Source organism: Cetorhinus maximus, chromosome 21, assembly GCF_964194155.1.
Source record: "Cetorhinus maximus chromosome 21, sCetMax3.hap1.1, whole genome shotgun sequence".
In the NCBI taxonomy this organism is placed as follows: Eukaryota; Metazoa; Chordata; class Chondrichthyes; order Lamniformes; family Cetorhinidae; genus Cetorhinus; species Cetorhinus maximus.
Genome location: NC_135899.1, coordinates 54,662,558 through 54,685,575, shown reverse-complemented (window position 1 = coordinate 54,685,575; position 23,018 = coordinate 54,662,558). Strand labels below are relative to the sequence as shown.

The following is a 23,018-nucleotide window of genomic DNA, read 5'->3' as shown; positions in this document are numbered from 1 at the left end:
CACTCATCCAGGCAAGTAAAGGGTATTCCATCGCACTCCTGAATTGTGCCTTGTAGATGGCGGACAGGCTTTAGGGAGTCAGGAGATTAGTTTTTCGTCACAGGATTCCTAGCCTCTGACCTGCTCTTGTAGCCACAGTATTTATATGGGTAGTCCAGTGCAGTTTCTAGTCAATGGTAACCCCCAGGATGTTGATAGTGGGGAATTCAGAGCTGGATAGATTCGGTCTTGTTGGCGATGATCATTGCCTGGCGCAAATGTTTCTTGCCACTTGATGGCTCAGGCCTGGATATTGTCCAGGTTTTGCTGCATTTGGACGTGGTCTGCTTCAGTATCTGAGGTGACTCGAATGGTGCTGAACATTGTGCAATCATCAGCGAACATCCCCACTTCTGACCTTATAATGGAAAGAAGGTCATTCATGAAGCAACTGAAGATGGTTGGGCCTGGGATACTACAATGAGGAACTCCTGCAATGATGTCCTGGAAGTGAGATGACTGACCACCAACAACCGCAACCATCTTCCTATGTGCGAGGTACGACTCCAGCCATCAGAGTGTTTTCCTCTTGATTTTCATCGACTCCAATTTTGCTAGGGCTCCTTGAAGCAGCACTTGGTCAAATTCTGTCTTGATGTCAAGGGTAGTCACTCTCACCTCGCCTCTGGAGTTCAGCTCTTTTGTCCATGTTTGAACCAAGGCTGTAACGAGGTCAGGAGATGAGCGCTCTGGCATAACCTGAGTTGAGCATCGGTGAACAGGTTATTGCTAAGCAAGTGCCGCTAGATAGCACTGTTGATGACCCCCTCTATCACTTTAATGATGATCGAGTGTTGACTGATGGGGCGATAATTCATTGGGTTGGATTTGTTGTGCTTTTCTTGTACAGGGTGTACCTGATCAATTTTCCACATTGGCCAGTGTTGCAGCTGTACTGGAACAGCTTGGCTAAGGGCAGAGCTAGTTCAAATCTTCAGTACTATTGCCAGAATATTGTCAGGGCCCATAGCCTTTGCAGTACCCAGTGCCTTCAGCTGTTTCTTGATTTCATGTAGAGTAAATCGAATTGGCTGAAGACTGGCATGTGGGATGCTGGGAACCTTCTGAGGAGGCTGAGATGGATCATCCACTCGGCACCTCTGGCTGAAGATTCTTGCAAATGTTTCAGCCTTACCTTTTGCACCTATGTCCTGGGCTTCCCCATCATTGAGGACATTTGTGGAGCCTGTTTAATTGTACACCTCCATTCATGATTAGATGTGACAGGACTGCAGAGCTTATATCTGATCCATTGTTTGTGAAATCGCTTAGTTCTGTTTGTCGCTTGCTGCTTATGCTGTTTGGCACGCAAGTAGTCCTGTGTTGTTGCTTCACCAGGTTGACACCTCATTTTTAGGTATGCCTGGTGCTGCTCCTGGCATGCCCTCCTGCACTTTTCATTGAACTAGGCTTGGCGATAATGGTAGAGTGGGGGATATGCCAGGCCATGAGGTTATGGATTGTGGTTGAGTACAATTCTACTGCTGCTGATGGCCCACAGTGCCTCATGGATGCCCAGTTTTGGGTTGCTAAACCTTTCGAAATCTATCCTATTTAGCATGGTGATAGTGCCGCACAACACGATGGGGAGGGTATCCTCAAAGTGAAGATGGGACTTCATCTCCACAAGGACTGTGTGGTGGTCACTCTTACCGATACTGTCATGGACAGATGCATCCGCGGCAGGCAGGTTGGTGAGCTTGAGGTCCTCAAGTATGTTTTTCCCTCTTGTTAGTTCCCTCAGCACTTGACACAGACCCAGTCTAGCAGCTATGCCCTTTAGGACTTGGCCAGTTTGGTCAGTAGTGGTGCTATGAGCCACTCTTGGTGATGGACATTGAAGTCCCCCACTCAGAGCACATTCTGTGCCCTTGCCACCCTTAGTGCTTTCTCCAAGTGGTGTTCAATGAGGAGGAGTACTGATTCATTAGCTGATGGGGGAGGGGTGATATGTGGTAATCAGGAGGAGGGTTCATTGCCCATGTTTGGCCTGATGCCATGAGACTTCATGTGCTCTGGAATCAATGTTGAGAACTCACAGGTCAATGCCCTGCCAACCTCTGGTGGTCCTGTCCTGCCAGTGGAACAGACCATACCCAGGGATGGTGATCGCTATGCCTGGGAAATTGTCTGTAAGGTATGATTCTGTGAGTTTGACTATGTCAGCCTGTTGCATGACTAGTCTGTGAGACAGCTCTCCCAGTTTTGGCACAAGCCCCCAGATGTTAGTAAGGAGGACCTTGCAGGGTTGACAGTGCTGAGTTTGCCATTGTCGTTTCCAGTGCCTAAGTCGATGCTCGGTAGGTAGTCCATTCACTTTCATTCCTTTTAGGCTTTTTAGCAGTTGGATACAACTGAGTGGCTTGCTAGGCCATTTCAAAGGGCAGTTTTCAGAGTGCATTCCTGTGGGTCTGGAGTCACATGTAGGCCAGGCAAGGACAGCAGATTTCCTTCTAAAGGAAAATCTTGTGAACCAGCTGTGTCTTGTTTTCACAGCAATGTGCAATGGTTTCATGGTCATCATCAGACTTTTAATTCCAGACTTTTATTGAATTCAAATTTCACCATCTGCCATGGTGGGATTTGAACCCAGGTCCCCAGAGCATTACGCTGGGTCCCTGGTCCAGTGGAAATACCACTATGCCACCACCTCCCCCATATCATTATACCGCTTCCTGATGATGGAGTTGCACCTAGTGCTTCCAGTTCTCACTCTTCAAAGATATTTTGCCAAATAATTTTCATAAAACTGCCAGCCCTTCAAGTCTTTCACATTGATCAGAGAGAAGAGACGTATATTCAGACTCTGAGGATTAAAAAAAAAAATCAGTCATGGGACATGGGCGTCACTCACAAGGTCAGCATTTATTTCTTATCTGTAATGCCTTGAGAAGATGAAAGTGAGCCACCTTCTTGAACTGCTGTGGTTCATGTTGTGTAGGTACACCCACACAGCTGTTAGGGAGAAAGTTCCAGGATTTTGACCTAATGATGAATAAGGAATACGGTATTTTTCCAAGTCAGGATGCTGTGTGACTTGGAGGGGAAATTGCAGGTGGTTGTGTTCCCATGTCACTGCTACCTTTATCCTTTGAGGTGGTAGAGGTTATGGGATTGGAAGTTGCTGCTGCAGAAGCCTTGGCAAATTGCTACAGTGCATCAAGATGGGGAGCACTGCAGCCATAGTGCCCCAGTGGTGGAGCAAATTGATGTTTAAGGTGGTGGGCGGGCTGCCAATCAAGTGGGCAGCTTTGTCCTGGATGCTTAAAGCTGCTTGAGTGTTGTTGCATTGCACTCACCCAGACAGGTGGAGAGTATTCCATCACACTCCTGACTTATGCATTGTTAGAAGACATACTTTGGGGAGTCTGCAAGTGAGTTACCACAGAATACTCAGCCTCTGAACTGCTCTTGTAGCCATAGCATTTATGTGACTGTTCCAGTTATGTTTCTTGTGATAGTGGCACCCAGAATGTTGAAAGTGGGGGATTCAGGGACAGCGATGTCATTGAATATCAAGAAGAGTTGATTAGATTCTCTCTTGTTGGAGATGGTCATTGCCTGGCACTTGTGTGGTATGAATATTACTTGCCATTTTTCAACCTAAGCCTGAATGTTGTCCCGGAATCGCTGCCTATGGACACAGGCTGCTTCAGTGTCTGAGGAGTTGCAAATGTTATGGAACGCTGTGCAATCATCAGCAAACATCCCTACTTCTCATCATTAGATGGAGGGAAGGTAATTAATGAAGCAACTGAAGATGGCTGGTCCTAGGACACTACCCTGAGGAACACTTGCAACAATGTCCTGAGGTTGAGATGATTGGGCTCCAACAACCACAACAATTTTCCTTTATGTCTCCAGCCAGTGGGGAGTTTTCCCCCTGATTCCCTTTGATCCCACTTTTGCTAGAGCTCCTTGATGCCACACTTGGTCAAATGCTGTCTTGATGCCAAGGGCAGTCGCTCTTAACTCACCCCGGGAATTCAGCTCTGTTGTGGATGTTTCGACCAAAGCTGTAATGAGGCCTGGAGCCAAATGCCGCTGACAAAACCCAAACTGAGCATCAATGTGCAAGTTATTGGTCAATAAGTGCTGCTTGACAGCACTGTCAATAACCCCTTCCATCACTTTGCTGATGATTAAGAGAAGTCTGGCAGGGTGGTAATTAGCTCGATCTGCCTTTCCCTGCTTTTTGTGGACAGGGCATACCTGGGTAATTTTCCAACTTTGACATGATGTTAATGTTGAAGATGTACTGGAACAGCTTGGCTAGTGGTCTAGGGAATGATTAATGGGCTGTAACTTCTGAGCTCTCCAGTGTCGGATTTGGGGGGTACCCCAAAGATGCACTGGGTATCCCCTTCGGAGGTTCACAGGTAAGGGTTTGCACAGCAAGTGCCCAGAAGTGCAAACTTCCTCTGGGCAATTGCCCTGCACCGGGAACCATCGGAAAATGCGATTTAAATCGCAAACTTTGGATGGTTCTGGCTGTGTTACACAAATAGTAACCCAGAAAAAGTTAGAAGAATTACAACCTCTTCTAACTTCTGGGTAATTATTGTAAAGACCCAGACTGACCCCGCCCCCTGCCCCCCCACAGTATCCCCCACACCCCCAACTCCCATGGGATACTCCAGACCAGACTGGACACCCCCCACCCGCAGGCCCGACCACCCTCACCCCACGACCCGACCGGACCCCACAGGCCTGACCTGATCCTGCAGACCCGATCCTCATGTCCAACCTGGGAGGGTGAAGGTGTGTTGGTAGCTGTAGAGGGTGAGGGTGGTTTATGGGGTCTCAGAGGCAGACATGGACCCTGGGGGTGGGAAGGAGGAGATCAGGGAGGTCAATGTGGATTGGGGTGGGAGTGTCAGGAAAGTAGGGAATGTGCTCGTTCACCTGGAAAGACAAGGGTTTGGGTTGGTAGGTGACAGTGGGGAGGTGGAAGGTGATGCCTGGGGGCTCGACGGTGATGGGAAAAATGACATGGGTGACTGGGGGAGGGGAAAGGATGGGGACAACTGATCCAAAACTTCACTACTACCATGGTTGTCGAAATGGGAAGTAAGCGGAGCTTCATGTTGGGCGGGCACAGGTGCTGTGTGGGAGTGCAGTCAGTGGGTGGGCGGAGATGCAGTTCAGCAGAGGTGAACAATTGAAAGAAAACCCCAGCGGCAGCATTAAAAATGCTCAGGACAGTGAGATGAGTGTGATAGATGAAGGGTCAGAAAGACCCTGTGTTAGAATCATATTTCTTTAAACTGGATTTTTCTTTTTTAAATATGGAATTTGGACTTTGGAGGTTGCCTGAGAGTTTTTTTTTAAAAAGGTCATAAATTCACCTTGGAGCTGTCAACAAGCAGGCCTCTCCCTAGCAGTCACCTGAGCTATATGATACTTGAGAAGGAGTTGTTTGCTTGTTTTGAACTGCAAAGTACTTTAATTAATGAAAAGCTGGAAGACCAAAAGGCAGTCACATGGCAGAGGCAAGCCTTAAATTTTAACCTGTGGTTTTGCTTTCAGTCTTCTTGGGGTAAGGCTGAGAACAGAAGGGTACCCTGACTGGCTCTCCCTCACTCTCTGCTTTGTGAAACTGTGCTGGTTCTTGACCTGTAGCCAGATAATCCTCATCTGAGAGCAGTTTGTCTGCATAATTTTGGATTTACTAGCTGAGGCAGGAAGAATTGGTCCAGCTGTACTCTCCTCCACACTGAAGCATCGTTCGTGAACTTCTGGACATCTACTGAGCCCAGTGGCACGTCTTTACTCGAGGGAACTTCAGACCGTCAGCCTCGAACCTCAGTAAACTTTAATTTTTTTCCTTTCTAAGAAAGTTTTTTTTCCCATCCATCTGACACTGCAAAGGCTATCTGTGTGCCTTTTGTTTGTCTGTGTATGTGTGTCTGTGTGCGCTGGGGAAGTTTAAAAGGATTAGTTAGTTACACTTACAGATTAAAAATCGTATGTCAACCAGTTCATGAAAACTGTTTAAAAGGAGTTTTCTTTTATAATAATTTAACCATTCTGAGTTTTTTGAAAGAAGCCTGGTCAGAGTCTCTTTGCTCTGGTTACCAGAAGTATAGGTAAACAATTGGCCATTTCAGTGAGATAGTACTGCCTGCAGAGTAGTGAGGCTTGATAATTCGCGCAGTCCTCCTATCCCGGTCATAACAGCTGCCCCACACACACACTTCTCCCTCCAGAATCACTCATGGGCTGGCTGCTTGCAGCTGAACTTCTAGTGTGGGGGAAAGGGCCATGCAATGGGAGAACCCGTGAAGCCTATCACTGAAGCTAAAAGCCAACATTACACATTATGCAGTGAAAGTGGATATATTTTTAGATTATAAAGTGACAAAATGTGTTCACCCTGCAACTACTTGTGATGAGAATTTCTTAACTTTTCTAGGCCTGCCACTTCTTCTAGGTGCTGCCCTGACATCCGCAGCAGGGGTGGAGACAGCCTGTGCAATGGTTGGCCCTGTTGCCTCTGATAACTTTGGTGTGCAACCTCTGGATAGCCGAGGTCTCGACGGGTCCGGCTTGCATTGGCTGTCCTCCTGTGGGCCAGCTACTCCCTCTGCAGTGACAGAGGATGAGGTTGAGGGGGTCACAAGCAAAGGGGCCTCGGACAGAGCATAGAGCCTTTGAGATTCCTGAGCGTATGTCACGGGTGTCCAACTGCCATTCCTTCTTCTTTTGGGTTCCTGGGGGCCCCGGCCTGCTTCCTTGAGGGGAAGGAGAACTGGAGGGATGTCGAGGTGCCCCATTTCCCTCTCGTGTTGTCACTGCAGGAACTCATCCATGGCTACCACAATGGAGTGCAAGTCTATGTGCATCTGCGCATTCTGCTGGACCAGTGTCTCCATGGCGTTCGCCATCCTTCTCATGGAGACCTCCATGCGCTCACCACTTCATCAGAGAGCAGGCGGATGCACCCCTCCGACTTGCATGCCACTCTGTTGAGAGCTTCCAACAACCCTGCATGATGTTCCCCTGCCTTCTGCTGACTCTCCACGATGAGTGGGAAGGCTGAATCCAGAGGCTCGTCATCTTACTTGGACCTCACGTGCCTCTTTCCCAGCAGCCCTCCAAGTGCCGGGTAGCTTGGCTGAACCTGTCCCCTCCTGCTGTGCCCCTGCACTGACCATCAGATTGTGAACCAAAGCCTGCTCTATATCTCGGTCCCACTGAGGTGTGTGTCTCTGCGCTGGTGGAGGGTAAGTGCTGTGATGGGTCTTCCAGGCTGCTTATTTCCAACTCTTCAATGGAGATGGTGTCTTCTTGGCTGGAGGTGAGGAGCTGAGGGACTGGCTGGCTGAGTGTGTTAGTTGCTTGGCAGAGCTCCCTGTGAACCAAAGTAGAGATAATTAGTGCATGGCAGCAGAGTCAAAAGCAGGAGAGAGAACACTCACATTTGCATTGAGAGAGGGATGATATGGTGCAGTGTCCTCACATGGGTATTCGTGCTGATATCACCATTGCCACAGGCAAGGTCTGTGTCCTCACCAGTCAGCATGATGGCGTGCTCCTCAAAGTGAGTGAGGGGCCTAATGCGGCCACTCCATCCCCAGCCTGGGACCTCTCCCTGCTGATGTGAGCCAGCTTCTCCTGCATGAAAACAGATGGGGAGAGTGTGAGCAGGACACATGGCACTGCGTGGAATGTTTGTGTGGTGAGTGAAGCCATAGACGGGATGAGGACATGAGCTCCAGAGGATATGAGCCTGATGGAGATGTGAGGATGTGTGTGAGAGTTAGTGGCATTGCCCCTTGAAGTGTGAGATCCCTGTGGATGTGTGATGGGTTTGGGAGTGTGCGAGTTGGGAGTGATGAAATGGTTGACTTACCCTGGCAGAGCAAGTGAGGGCATTCATCTTCCTCCTGCACTGGATGGCTGACCTCCTTTGTGCTCCAGTAGCACTGACCACCACTGCCACAACCTCCTAAGCCGGATTGGTGACTCTGGTGGATCTACTGCAGCCAGAGCTGGTGCAGACCATAAGACATAGGAGCAGAAATTAGGCCATTCGGCCCATCGAGTCTGCTGCGCCATTCAATCATGGCTGATAAGTTTCTCAACCTCATTCTCCCGCCTTCTCCCCGTAACTTTTGATCCCCTTACCAATCAAGAACCTATCTATCTCGGTCTTAAATACACTCAATGACCTGGCCTCCACAGCCTTCTGTGGCAATGAATTCCATAGATTCACCACTCTCTGGCTAAAGAAGTTTCTCCTCATCTCTGTTCTAAAAGGTCTTCCCTTTACTCTGAGGCTGTGCCCTCGGGTCCTAGTCTCTCCTACTAATGGAAACATCTTCCCCACGTCCACTCTATCCAGGCCTTTCAGTATTCTGTAAGTTTCAATATTAATACAGACGATATCGCGGTGGCCTTCTACTGCGTCCAGCAGGTGCCCCAGAGAGGCGTCAGCAAATTTTGGGGCTGCCATTTCCTTTGCTTTCGGAGCAATCTGTCACCTGGAGTAGTCCTGGTCTCCAGGCATGAAGTTGGCTGCGCTTTGGTGCATTTTAAATATGGTGCCTGGAGCGAGGAAGCGCTGAGGTCACAGCGTGCCGGGCAAATCCGAGCCTGTCCACCAGCAATCTGAAGTTTTTCCTATAAATGCCTTATTAATGAGGATAGTGCTGAGAATAGGACGATACGGCGCGAAAACCCACCATTGCAGCCAGAGGGTAAAACGTCTTTTTTCAAGCCCACTGCCGTACTTAGTGCAAATCTGGGACGATTCCGCCCGTTGTTTCAGCCTGAGCCCCTAACCGTGGAAATCAATTCCACAACTCTTTGTGTAAAGAAATTTCTCTCGCCCTTTGACTTAAGTCTCTTAAGTTAAATCTATATGTGCCCCTGTTACTAAGTCCCCAATGACAGGAAATGGTCTGCTTCCATCTATCCCACCCTACCTTTTTATAAGTAGAAACATTTTTATCATGTTGTCCATGAACTGTTGCTCTAATGAAAAAGGACTCAATTTTTCAAGTTTTTATATTTGTATTTCCTCATATCAGACAGCAGTCTAGTGAACCAGCAAAAAAAAGTTTAGCAAAAATATAGTTAACAGTGGGACAGAAGATTTTAAAATCACAAATTTATGGTCAAATACTCTGTAAAATGTGATAGTTTCTGTGCTGCTGTGATCAGGGTATTAACTGGTATGGGTATCCATGGTTATTAAGTGGTCGGGTTGAACTGAGTAAGTTGTAATGTTAGATGTAGATGCCTTAGTTTTACATGATTACCTTTGGGGTGTTTCATGGAAAAGTTTCATTTTTGTTGTTATTTATCTCTCTCAGTTTAAATAATGTGGGTAGAGTCCAAAAATGGCCTAAAGTACACATGGTCTGCTACAGTGATGGGTCATGTGGCCTTTATTGTTACTTTTTAAATAAAATTCTCATGATATACCACATCAATTTTACTCATTCTTGATTCTCCTCAAATCTTATTGAAACCATTTTATGTTACTCTCATATCCTGCCCCATTAAAAGGTTTGCTTAAAACAACCCTTCATTACTGTTACCCTTGCAATTTTTGAAAACTGCCACCTACTTCAACACCATCTATTTTGAAAGTTTGATTTACAAGCGTCGACTACTGAACAATACCAGGGCTGCCCAAGTATGTTGACAACGTTGCCTGATTTGGACACAGTCAGCAAAACATGGATAGAACTAATCAATTGAGCATCAAAATAAAAGGGATTGTGCTAATCTGTATATCTGTTAATGCCCACATTATCTTTATGGATCTTGTGAAAAGAGTGAAGTGATCTCCTCCTTCTCTACTAATTATATTTTAATAACAATGTGAATTCTGTCATCAGGCAAGGTTAAACCGCAAAAGGACAATCAACCTATCAGCTACCTGACATTGAGCAAACATAAAGATACAGTACTTTTACCTTGCCATTCAAATAAGACCACTTGTAGGGTAATACTGGGCACTAATATACCTGGAATATATATGAATCTGAATAAATGAAGCTTGACACGTATAAGGTATATGAAGACACTTAAAAGAGGGGAAATGATTATTTAATTGGCTTCAATCTAATTTTAGAACTTAATAAAGCTTGTGCACTCAGTAAATGTAATTTATTATTGTCATTCACCTAGGTAGGACACGTATCCAAACTAAGTGCTTTCAGCATTGGAAGTGACCTTGGCAATTAACTGTTGCTAATTTGACTTGTTCACAGGAGGAACCATATGTCATGTTTAAGAAGTCTGACAAGCCACTCTCCGGTAACGACCGATTTGAAGGATACTGTATTGATCTGCTGAAGGAATTATCCAGTATCCTGGGCTTTGTTTATGAGATTCAACTTACACAAGATGGAAAATATGGAACTGCAGATGACAAGGGGCAGTGGAATGGCATGGTGAAAGAGCTCATTGATCACGTGAGTAGTGTAAGGATTTTGGATAATATTTAACATCATTTTATTTATGGGCTCTCAGGCACTGAGCTTGGGACTTGATTTGGATCAATATCTGAAGTGTTCCTCAGCTTCACATTTCCTCTGGTAACCAGCACTTATCTAACTAGAAATATGCAAAAATAATGAACCTTCAAGGTTACTATCGCTCCATGAGATACATTAGCGTGGAGACCTTGTGAAATTATGGATCTAAAATCCCTGCTAAGCCAGGGCTCTGTAGTGTTTCAGGCATCAGAGATTTGTAATGTGGGTATGAGTTAGTTGCAAAATGAACAATTAATTAAAATTAATTAAGGGTAAGTCACATAGCTTAATAAAGTAAGAAGCATTATTAAAATTTTATTCAATATTTGTGTAATTTTAGTAAAAGTGAGAATTATTGTAACCTTAAATATAAAAGACAAGGTTAATGGATTTTGAATGTCTATGACTTCCCATAGAAGTTTTGAAAAATCCCTCCAAAAGCAAGGGTTGACTTATACACCGAGTATAAAAGTTAACCGCTGCTGTGGGTGTGGATGGTTGCCTTTAGCAAATATCATCAGCATCTCACACGAAGAATGGGCATGTCTTAAACTCCCGTGCATCTTAACAACACAGCCCATATCGCCCGTTTGATCCTTACAGCCAGTTACAAGCTACCGGTAAGTAAAACGTGCATTTTCTGGCTGAAAAGCTGAAGCTAACTACTAATTCAAGTCATGGCTGAAAAGGCGAATCAACTTACGTGCTGAATATATGCAAAAACATGACTCTTAGAGTCAGAAAAATGGGGTTGTCTTAGATGCCGGGTCACCTTACATGTCACAATTTACGGACATTGCTAAATTATTTTTTTATCTCCACCAGTAGACGGAGCGCAGAGCAGCAGTGATGTAGGTGGGTGTAAGAAAGACTGGGTCTGTGAAACAGAAACACATCTCTTGCCAGTTAATCATGAAGAGACACCGGCAACAGTCACAGAAACGCCCGTTAGTCTTCAATTATCTGCTCCACCACTGGAGCTTCTCTTTTTAATTAATTCTCAGGATGTGGGTGTCACTCACCAAGTCTGCACTTATTGATCATTGACTTCAATAGAAAAGAAAATTAGGCAAGGTGTAAAACGGATTGCCAATTTCTCCCAATTTGTAGTCTGCCCAAAATGAATTTGTTCCCCAATAGGTTTAGAACAATCTCAACCCAGTTTCGAATGGGTGCATATCTCCAGCCTAAAATTCTCCCTAAGACGACCATAAGACGTAGGAGCAGAAGTAGGCCATTCGGCCCATTGAGTCTGCTCCACCATTCAACGAGATCATGGCTGATTTGATAATCCTCCACTCCACTTTCCTGCTTTTTCCCCATAACCTTTGATTCTTTTACTGATTTAAAATCTGTCTACCTCAGCCTTGAATATACTTAATGACCCAACCTCTACAGCCCTCTGTGGTAAAGAATTCCACAGATTGACTACCCTCTAAGAGTAGAAATTCCTCCACATTTCTGTCCTAAATGGGCGACCTCTTACTCTGAAATTATTCCCTCTGGTCCTAGACTCTCCCACAAGGGAAAACAATCTCTCAACATCTACCCTTTCAAGCCCCCTAAGAATCTTATATATTTCAATAAGGTCACCTTTCATTCTTCTATACTCCAATGAGCACAGGCCCAACCTACCCAACCTCTCCTCATAAGAAAATCCCTCCATACCCAGGATTAACCTAGTGAACCTTCTCTGGACTGCCTCCAATACCAGTACATCTTTCTTTAGATAAGGGGACCAAAACTGTTCACAGTATTCTAGGTGTGGTCTAACTAGTGCCTTGTATAGTTTTAGCAGGACTTCCCTATTTTACACTCTATTCCCTTTGAAATAAAGGCCAACATTCCATTTGCCTTCCCTATTACCTGTTGAATTTGTATGCTAGCTTTTTGGGATTCATGAATGAGGGTCCCCAAATCCCTCTGTGCTGCAGCTTTCTTCAGTCTTTCTCCATTTAAATAATATTCAGCTCTTCTATTCTTCCTGTCAAAGTGCATAACTTCAAATTTTCCAACATTATATTCCATCTGCCAAGTTTTTTCCTACTCACTTAACCTGTCTATATCCCTCTGTAGACTCTTTGTGTCATCCTCACCACTTGCCTTCCCATCTATTTTTGTGTCATTGGAAAACTTGACAATAGTATATTCATTTCTCTCATCCAAGCCATTAAAATATATTGTAAATAATTGTGGCTGCAGCACTGGTCCCTGTGGCACTCCACTAGTTACAGGTTGCTTTCCTGAAAGTGACCTTTGAAACTGGTTTGATGGTTGGGAGTGGTATTTCTCACTTCCGTGTGGTCTTCTGTTCTTAAGCAAATTGTGATATAATGTGGTGGGACATTTAATTACAAGTAATAATGCATCTTGGAAAATCATGGTCTCCTGGATTTTGTTTGGTTGCAGTAGGGAGTTACAGAGAATTCTAACTCAGAGAATTCTAATATACTACCCCCAACACCATAGGTTCTTATCTTATTAAATAGCCTTATGTGTGGTACCTTATCGAACACCTTTTGGAAATCCAAATATATTACATCTACTGGTTCCCTTTTACCTATCCTGCTTTTACCTCCTCAAATAATTCTAATAAAGTTGTCAGGCATGATTTTCCCTTCATGGAGCCACGCTGACTCTGCTTGATTGTATTATGCATTTCTAAAGGTTCTGCTATTACATCCTTCATAATAGACTCTAATATTTTCTCAATGACGGATGTTAAGCTTAGTGGCCTATAGTTACCTGTTTTTTGTCTCCTCCCTTTTTGAATAAGGGTGTTACATTGACAGTGTTCCAATCCTCTGGGACTTTTCCAAAATCTGAGGATTCTTGGAAGATTACCACCAGTGCATCCACTGTCTCTGTAGCTACTTCCTTTAATGTCCTAGGATGCAACCCATAAGACCCAGGGAACTTATCGGCCTTTAGCCCCATTAGTTTCCCTAGTACTTTTTCTCCAGTATTAGTTATTGTATTTATTCCCTGCACCCCCCCAACTTTTGCCCCTTGATTATTTAGTATTTTTGGAGTGCTATTAATGCCTACTACCGTGAAGACTGATGCAAAGTATTTATTCAACTCCTCTGCCTTTTCCTGATTTCCCATTATTATTTCCCCAACCTCATTCTCTAAGGGGCCTATATTCACTTTGGCTTCTTTCTTCCTTTTTTTATATATTTAAGGAAGCTCTTACTGTCCATTTTTATATTATCTGCTAGTTTACCAACAAAATTTATTTTCTCCCTCTTTATTTTTTTTTGGTAATCTTCTGTTGGATTTGAAAACTTTCCCAATCCTCTGGCTTGCCACTAATCTTTACCATAGTGTATGTTTTTTCTTTCACTTTGATACTATCCTTAACTTCCTTGGTTGACCATGGTTGGTTTATCCCCTTCCTAGAACCCTTCTTCCTCACTGGGATATATTTTTGTTGTGAGTCATAAGCTATCTTCTTAAAAGTCTGCTATTGTTCATCAACCACATTTTCTGCTAAACTCCTTTCCCAGTCCACTCCAGCCAACTCTGCCCTCATTCCTTTGTAATTACCCTTATTTAAGTTTAACACAATTGTTTCCGACCCATGTTTCTCACTCTCAAACTGAATGCTAAATTCTATCATGTTGTGGTTACTGTTTTCGAGGAGCTCTTTTACTCTGAGATCATTTATTAAACCCACTTCATTACACATTACCAGATCCAGAATAGCCTGACCCCTGGTTGGATCCACAACACAATGTTCTAGGAAACTGTCCTGAATACACTCTATGAATTGTTGCTCGAGGCTACCTCTGCCAATTTGATTTTCCCAATCTACGTGAAGATTAAATTCACCCATGATTAATGTACTGCCTTTTTTACCCTCATTATCTCCTGATTTATTCTCTATCCTACAGCATAGCTACTATTAGGGGGCCTATAGGCTACTCCCACCAGCGTCTTCTTCCCCTTGTTATTTCTTACCTCCGCCCATACGAATTCTACATCTTCCAAACCAAGATAATTTCTTGCTATCGTACTTATTCCATCTCATACTAACAAGGCTACCCCACCACCCTTTCCTTCCTGCCTGGTCCTTTCGAAAAGTCACATGCCCCTGAATATTTAGTTCCCAGCTTTGATCTCCTTGTAACCATGTCTCTGTAATGGCTAAAAGGTCACACCCATTAACCTCTATTTGTGCCGTTAATTCACTAATTTTGTTCTGAATACTACGTGTGTTTAAGTAAAGAGCCATTAATTTTGCCTTTTTATCACTTTTTCCCCCTTTGACTGTATTTGCTGCTGTTTTTTTTATGTTTGGGCACTCTGTCCCCTCCTGTCACACTCTGGGTATCATTGCCTAACTAGCTGCCCTGCAATGCTGCCATATCCTTTTGCTTTGTAAGCCTACGTATCCCCTCTCCATAGCCCTCCCGCCATCCATTTAGTTTAAAGCCCTCTCTACAGTGCTAGTTATTTGATTCGACAGGATACTGGTCCCAGCATGGCTCAAGTGAAGCCCATCCCACCGGAACAGCTCCCTTCTACCGCAGTACTGGTTCCAGTGCCCCATGAACTGAAATCCATTCCTCCACCAATCTTTGAGCCGCGCATTTAACTCTTTGACTTTATACCCTATGCCAGTTTGTCCGTGGCTCAGGTAGTAATCTTGAGATTATTACCTTGGAGGTTCTGCTTTCTAATTTAGCTCCTAACTGTTCCAATTCTTTCAGCAGAACCTCCTTTCTAGTCCTATCAATGTCATTGGCACCAACGTGGATGATGACAACTGGATCCCTCCCCTCCCACTCCAAGTTCCTCTCCAGCCCTAACCCTGGCACCAGACAGGCAACACAGCCTTTGGGACTCATGCTCACGGCTGCAGAGAACAGTATCTACCCCACTAATTATACTGTCCCCTACCACTACCACATACCTATTTCCTCCCCCTGTTTGAATGGCTCCCTGTACCACAGTGCCGTGGTCGGTTTGCTCATCCTTCCTGCAGTCCCTGTTCTCATCCACACAGCTTGCACGAACCTCGTAACGGTCAGACAGTTGCAGGGACTGAGGACCCTCGAACGTTACCACCTGGGTCCCCATACCTGCCTCACCTACAGTCACACCCTCTTGTTCCTGATTACAGACCAAATTTGAATTACATAATCTGAGGGGTGTGACTGCCTCCTGGCGCAGAATGCCCAGGTAACTCTTCCCCTCCTTGATGTGTCGCAATGTCTGCAGCTTAGACTCCAGCTCCTCAACTCGGATCTGAAATTCCTCGGGCTGAAAACAATTACTACAGATGTGTTCACTCTGGATCACCTTGGTGTCCAGCAGATCCCACATGCTGCAGCAGCAACACATCACCCGTCCTGCCATCACTAACTTATTTAATTTAATTTATTAACTGCTCTAATATCCCTGCTCTTTACACTTAATTGTAATTATTTTTTTACATCAGTATTGATCTTATACTTAACGGGCTATTTTTAAGAAAGAGAAAATGAAGACTGGAGACCTAAACACAAACTATAGACCTTAATTTTAAAGACTAGAAATACTCACCAATCCCACTGACCAATCAGCTGCTCTCCCTGCACTTTTTAAATTAAATCTTCTTGCTCTTTGTTTAAAATGAAGCCTCCATGCTTATCCTGCTCGGTTATTAAATGAATCCTCCACATTCACCCGCTTGGTTTTTAAAATGAAGTTTCCACACTCATCCCTCTCGGTTTTTAAATTAATTCTCCAAAATCACCAGGCTCAGTTTTTAAATGAATCCTCCACCTTCACCATGCTCGGTTTTACAATGGCCAGAATCTTCTGTGCAGGGGTGGGCCCCACTCGCCGATGCGTAAAATGATGTGCGGTGACGTCGGGTGTGCGTCCTGACGTCACCGCGTGTCTGCGTCCTGACGTCACCGCGTGTCATTCTGACCTTCCATTCGGCGGGCGCACACCGGAGTCGGCTGTGCGCCCGCCGAACTGTCAAAAGCCTGTTAAGGCCATTAATAAATTAATTAACCCTCTTGAGAAAGCTGCCCATCCAACCTTAAGGTTGGTGGGCAGGCAAAGAGCCCTTCCAGCCTTTGCATTTTTCATGAAGCCTCATCCACGGGCGGGATGAGGTTTCATTAATTAAATAAAAAATTTTATGAAAATTCATAAACGTGTCCCAGCTCTTGTCACACTGTCACATGAGGGGACATGTCTGAATAATATTATTTTTTTATTTTTTCCAAGATTAAAACTTAAGTTAATCTCTCTGAGGCAGCTCCGTGCCTCAGGGAGATTCCTGCACTCTTTCACGTGCATGCGCAAAAGAGCGCAGGCCCTGACTCTCTCTCCCTCCCCGCCCCCCGGCCCGCACACGTAATGGTGAGCGCTTCCGGGCGCGCGTCATGCTGGGCGGGCCAATTAAGGCCACGTAAAATGGCAGCACGCAGCCGATCGTGGGTGGCGATCGGCTCTGCACCCATCCGCACCCTCTCCCGACCAGCTCGCCCAACAGAGAGAAATTTCTCCCCCATGACTTCTCCACACTCACCACGCTCGGTTTTAAATGAATTCTCCACACTCACCACACTTGGTCTTAAATGAATTTTCCGCACTCACCATGCTTGGTTTTATAATGAGTTCTTCACACTCACCACGCTCGGTTTTAAATGAATTCTCTACATTCACCACGCTTGGTTTTATAATGAATTCTCCACACTCACCACACTCGGTTTTTAAATAATTCTCCCTAATTCTGTACAGGTTAGCACTCTCCATCAGAGAAATGGAGATATAACAGTAAGTGGTGGTCTTCTGTTTTAGGCACCAAGGTACAAGGCTGGGCACACTAAATGAAGCTTTACTTATGAGGGGAATGGTATTCCCCAAAATAAGGTTCACAGTTTTTCATACTGTTTTATTCCCAGCATGGACAAATACATAAAAAGAAACCATAAGATTTACCAAGAAGATAATAGATGTACTAAACCCAACATGTTCTTCCTGTGTAAAACTCTTCTTGTGTGGAATGCAGCCAACGTGTCAAAAGTACAAAAATCAAAAGAATCATAGATGCCCAGCAGAATCTTTACATGATTCTGCAGCCAGGTTTTGACTTTTGGTTAATGAGTCTGGTCTGAATGTGAGGTAGCTGCATGAAGCCCAGTGGTGTAATATATTGTACCATTACCTCACTTCCAGTAGCACTAGCAATTTACATCTGCCCAATTTAAGAACACTTTACGCTTGAGAGGATGGTGACAGCTGTGAGACCTCTGAAATCATCAGTGTATAATATAAGACAATGGTTCTATGCTGGAAGAGTAGGGTTACTGGCACAATGGAATATCATTTTTGGTTGGATGGAGAAGTGCCCATCATTATTAACACTATAAAACTGTTAACTCCATCTTTTGCTTGTGACTTCTGCGTTTAAAAAATGTGTACTTGTAACTTCAGTTGTATTCTAAGCAAATCAGAATCCATAATTACTTCATGGGCAGAATGTTCCCGTTGGCGTGCAGGGGTGGGACCCACACGCCCACGCGTAAAATGACGCGCGTTGACGTTGGGCGAGCGTCCCGATGTCACCGCGCGCCATCATGATATTTGGGAAGGTGGGTGTGCTATAAGTTCGGATGCACGCCCGCCATCAATTAACAGGCCAGCTCAGGCCCTTGAGGCAGCAATTGAATTTGATTTCCACGGGCGGGATAAGAGGGGTGAATGTGATATTTCAGGTATTTAAGTGTGAGAATTACTTATACTTGCCTGTGTGAGCAGGAATACTTCAAAACTCATACCAGCTGCTAGGACAGGAGTAAAAGCCTTTGTCAGGACTCAACAGTAAAGATCATTTTTGGGGCCTGCAGCTTTCAGGAAGCCTTCCCTTAGCCTGGGAATGGGAGTTGTGCTCTCCACTGGAGGCAGCTCCTCTGAGGAGGAAGGGAGAGCCAGAAAGGGGAGGAGGCCAGGAGTCCGCATTCAGCCTCCAGCAGAGCCACCTATGGGAGGAGAGGCGCAGGCACAAGGGGCGCAGGGCCAAGGGGTAGTCCAAGGCAGAAGGGGCCGCAGAAGATGCCAATATCCTGCTGCCAGGGTTTACAGGTGGTGAAGCAGCTACCTCAATATGCCTGAGGTCCAGTGCCAAAGGAGGCTCTATCTCTCAAGGGAGACTGTCACCTCCATCTGTCAGATGATAGGCCCTGAGATCTCCTCAAACTGTGTGGGTGGGTACCCCATGCCAGCCACAGCTGCCATCAACTTCTATGCCTCCGGCTCTTTCCAGGCCTCGGTGTGATCTCTACGGAGCCTCCTAATCAGCTGCCCACACTTGTGTCAAGCAGGTGACAGATGCTCTATTCAGGCATGCATTGACTTTCATCCACTTCTGCTGGGATGATGCCAGTCAGACAGAGCGAGCCAGAGGCTTCGCGGCCATTGCTGGCTTCCCCACGCGTCCAGGGTGCTATAGACTGCACACATGTGGCCATCAAGGCGCCAACAGGTGAGCCCGGTGCCTTCATCAACAGGAAGGGCTTCCACTCCATGAACGTGCAGATAGTGTGTGATCACAGGATGCTGATTCTACAAGTCTGTGTAAGGTCCCAGGCAGCTCCCAGGACGCTTATATCCTGAGACACTCCCAGGTGCCGGAACTCTTCAGTGCTCCAGCCCCGGCTGGATGGCTGGCTGCTGGGCGACAAGGGCTATTCCCTCAGAGAAGGTGGCTCATGATGCCTCTCCGTCATCCAAGAACAGAAGCTGAGCAGCAGTACAATAGGAGCCACACCTCCACAAGGGCTGTGGTGGAAAGAATCATCGGTCTTCTCAAGATGCGCTTCCGATGCCTGGACCGCTCAGGGGGCGCACTCCAGTACCCCCCAGATCGTGTGTCGCTGATAGTGATTGCATGCTGCGCTCTCCACAATCTGGCGTTGGAAAGGGGGGATGCAGTGGATGAGGAGGACGTAGCGGCGGTTGCTCCAGATGCACATGATGAGCCCAGCAATGAGTCCGAGGATAAGCACGCACAGGAGGACGCTGAGATGGTAGACGCTGACCCAGGCATAGTCCAGCGAGACAGGGACACCCAGGAGGCTTTAATCCAAAGAACCTTCAGCTGGCCCACCACAGATGGACCTTCAACACACGCCAGGGCTGCAGGCTCCATACTCGATACCTGAGTGCTAAATCAGCCTGGATACTAACATTAACTAAGGCCCTTGTTAATGAAGCTCACTCATAACATCATGGGTTCCCGTCCACTTGCAGAAGTAAGGAATCACCGAGGCATGGCAACATAACAAAATTTATTGAGTGAACAAATGTAACTTAATAAAGCATAATAAAAACGGTGTTGGACATTACACCAAGTCTTCCACAAAGTACTATGGGCCAACATAAAAATACCAGAGAGAAACCCGTGGTGTACCGTAGGTGCCTTAAATTTACTCTTACAGGTGCTACGTCTAGGTGCTGTCCCCTTGCTGGCACTGGCATCTGAGACAGTCTGCTCACTGTGCAGTCCTGTTGGCCTCGATGACCTGGGCGGACATCCCCTGGCCCATGGAGCCTTTGATGGCCTCGCCTGGGAGGGAGCAGCCAGTTCCACAGCTGGCATCTCCCCAGTTGCCGCAGCCTCATTGGATGCCACGGTCACTGGTAGAGACGAAGGAGCTGCTGCCCTCATCCGGAGCACCCTGAGAGGAGCCTACAGAGACGACAGGCAGCTGCTGCTTCAGACCTCCCTGCTCACCGTAGATGGATAGGTACTGAGCTGGGATACTTGGTGGTGTCCAAACCATCTCCCACACTGGCACTGACCAGCTGAGGCCAATGCTGCTGTGAGGGCTTGCAGGTCTGAGCGCAACCCCAGGAGACCCTGATTGTTCTCCTGGAAGATCCTCTCCATGAGAGTCACCACTCTTTCCATGGAGGAAGCATGGCACTCAGCCATGAGGCTCATTGCATCGGTGATGCTCCGCGTGGACTCCTCCAGCACGGTCACCATGCCACACGTAGCCTCATGTATCTCCGCCAGACCGTCCCGCATACCCTGCTGCACTTCCAGCGTTTGCTGCCTCACGGACGACTCCAGAGGCACATCATCAGCTACCGGCCGAGCATGTGCCTGGTCCCCTGAAGTCCTCCGACTGCCGGCACCAGGGGCACTCTCTGTCTCCGACCGCATCTCAAGCGAGTGTGAAGTGCCATCCCCACTGTGCCCCGGGACACTAGCCGAATATCTAATTCCCACCGAGGTGCTAGTATCTGCGCTGGTGCCTGCCTGGCAGAGATGGTGTGACACTGGTGAGTGGATTTGCTCTGGGGCTTCAGGTGTGAGAGGTGGCCCCTCTGCCTCCTCCTCCCGGCCCTGCTCCAGTGATGCTGAAAGGAAGAAAAAGGACATTTGATTAGGTACAGTGCAGAAAATGTCAACTTGCATGCCGCTCCCCTAGATTATTATGCGCTCATCCTTCCATAATCAATGGTAAACCCATGTTGCTAACTTCAGTCACTCAGCATTCAGCAATGCCATGGCTTCTGTGACACATACGGTGACCTGAGTGCTCGCCAAACATACCTCCCCATGGCACCCCAGCCTCACTGCCACTGGTGGACCTGGGGGCATGGTGCCTCTCCAGGTCCATGGCCTGCTGCTCAAAAACCATTAGGATGACCAACTGGGCCTGGCCTCCGCCAGTCTGCATTCATTCAGAGGCATTGTGTGCAGACTTTTCCTGAAAAGGAGAGAGGAGCATTGATTAGCCCAGCCTGCACCTGAATTCCCATTGCATCCCTGCCACCTCAGCCAGAGTGGGATATTGCAGGGCTCTAGTTCTTCATCACCCCGCAGCTGCCGCACACTCACCCAAACAAGCCAGGGCTGACCCCCCCCACCGCCCCCATTGCTCAAATGTTGCCTTATTCATATGTAGCACCACAAGGTGTGGTGCTAAGCAAGGAGGCACAAGCACTTGGAACGCAACGACCAACAGATGGATTGGTGCCCTGCCAACTGGAAGCTCCCCTCCCAGCATGTTAGCACCCTGACTTCGACATGCTTCCCAGTTCCAGCACTCTGCCTAGGTGCAGACCCTTGACTTTCAACCCCATTCTATACTCTGGGTGTCAGTGTCACACATGCTGCCGATGCAGAACACATCCTAGCTCAACCCTCTCAGGGTGAACTGGGCTTGGGCAATCTCTGGTGTCACCCAGCGAGGGATACATTCCGTGAGGGATTCAATGCCGTTACTGTGCTCAGAGTAGCTGGGGACGGGGAAAGGGTGACGGCTGTATTAAGTAACTTGAGGCAACGTGGTACTCTCTTTCCGAGCGCAGGAGATTGTTGAATCTTTTGCGGCACTGGAGCCATGTGCGCCGCAACACACCATGGGAGCTAACACTCTCGGCCACCTCCTCCCATGCACGTTTGGTCAGGTGGGGAGGCCTCCACCTCGGAAGAATGACCTCCCTCCACACTGCTGCCCCCTCCAGGAGGGCAGCTAGGCACTCATCAGAAAAACGAGGGGCACACTGCCCCGCTGGCCTACCCTCTGGCCTGGCCTGCCCCGATGGCCTACCCTCTGGCCTGGCCTGCCCCGATGGCCTACCCTCCGGACTTGCATCAGGCACATTGCCCCTATGATGTGCTCTCCTCCCAGCCATTGTGAGCAGCCTTTCCAAGGCTGCCAGGTCTTCATCTATACAGGCTGCTGGCTCACCATTGGACCTGGTGGTCTGAGCACGCCCACCGCCACCCGCCCACTCCCGCTAATAACGGGAGCCATGAACTACGCTGGCCGGGCCTTAATTGGCTCACCCGTGTAAAATGGTGGCCTGGACCCAATCGCAGGCGGCGATCAGCTCCACGCCCGCTCCCATATGTTCCGCCCGACATGGGGAAAATTCTCCCCCATGTGTAATTTATAAGACAGAAGAGGCACTAAGTTTTCATCACTTGCTCTGGGTTTGCTTAAGTGACAGCCTCTGCAGCTAATTCAGCAGTATAAATGTCACAATGACTGACAAGTTCAGTGCAATATTGAGGGAATGCAGTATTATTGGAGGAGCTGTCTTTCAAATGAGAGGTTAAACTGAAACCCTGTCTGCCTGTTCAAGATGATAAAAATGGTCCCATGGAATTACTTGATAAAGGAGTGATCTCTTGGTGTTCTGGTCAATATTTATTCCTCAATGAGTGCTGCAATATTGCTACTATGTTATACTGGTTATTAAATTTGGTGGGAAAATCATATTTGCTATAAGTGGTGGCGCTGTGCTACTGTGAAGATTAAAATGCCTAGGTTAACAGGTTATTTATCTAAATGATTACTCTTTGTGGGACCTTGCTGTTTGGCTGCTATATTTGTTCACATTTCAAAAATAATTTGCTGACATTGTTATGATCTCAAGGGAGACCATTAACTTGAAAAAAGAAAACCAAACTCCAGTTGTTATCAGAAAGAACTATGCCACAAGGCTTCATGTTTTAAACAA

The 23,018-nt window shown here is 46.7% G+C and overlaps 1 protein-coding gene across 1 annotated transcript in view; it reads left to right on the top strand.

Annotated features, from left to right (window-relative positions):
- The window catches only part of LOC144695885 (glutamate receptor ionotropic, kainate 3), a 549,188-nt gene that overhangs the window by 274,947 nt on the left and 251,223 nt on the right, over positions 1-23,018 (top strand). The window contains exon 10 of the mRNA XM_078566956.1: positions 10,266-10,469. Within this exon, the coding sequence (XP_078423082.1) occupies positions 10,266-10,469 (204 nt within the window). The remainder of the gene's footprint in view (positions 1-10,265; positions 10,470-23,018) is intronic.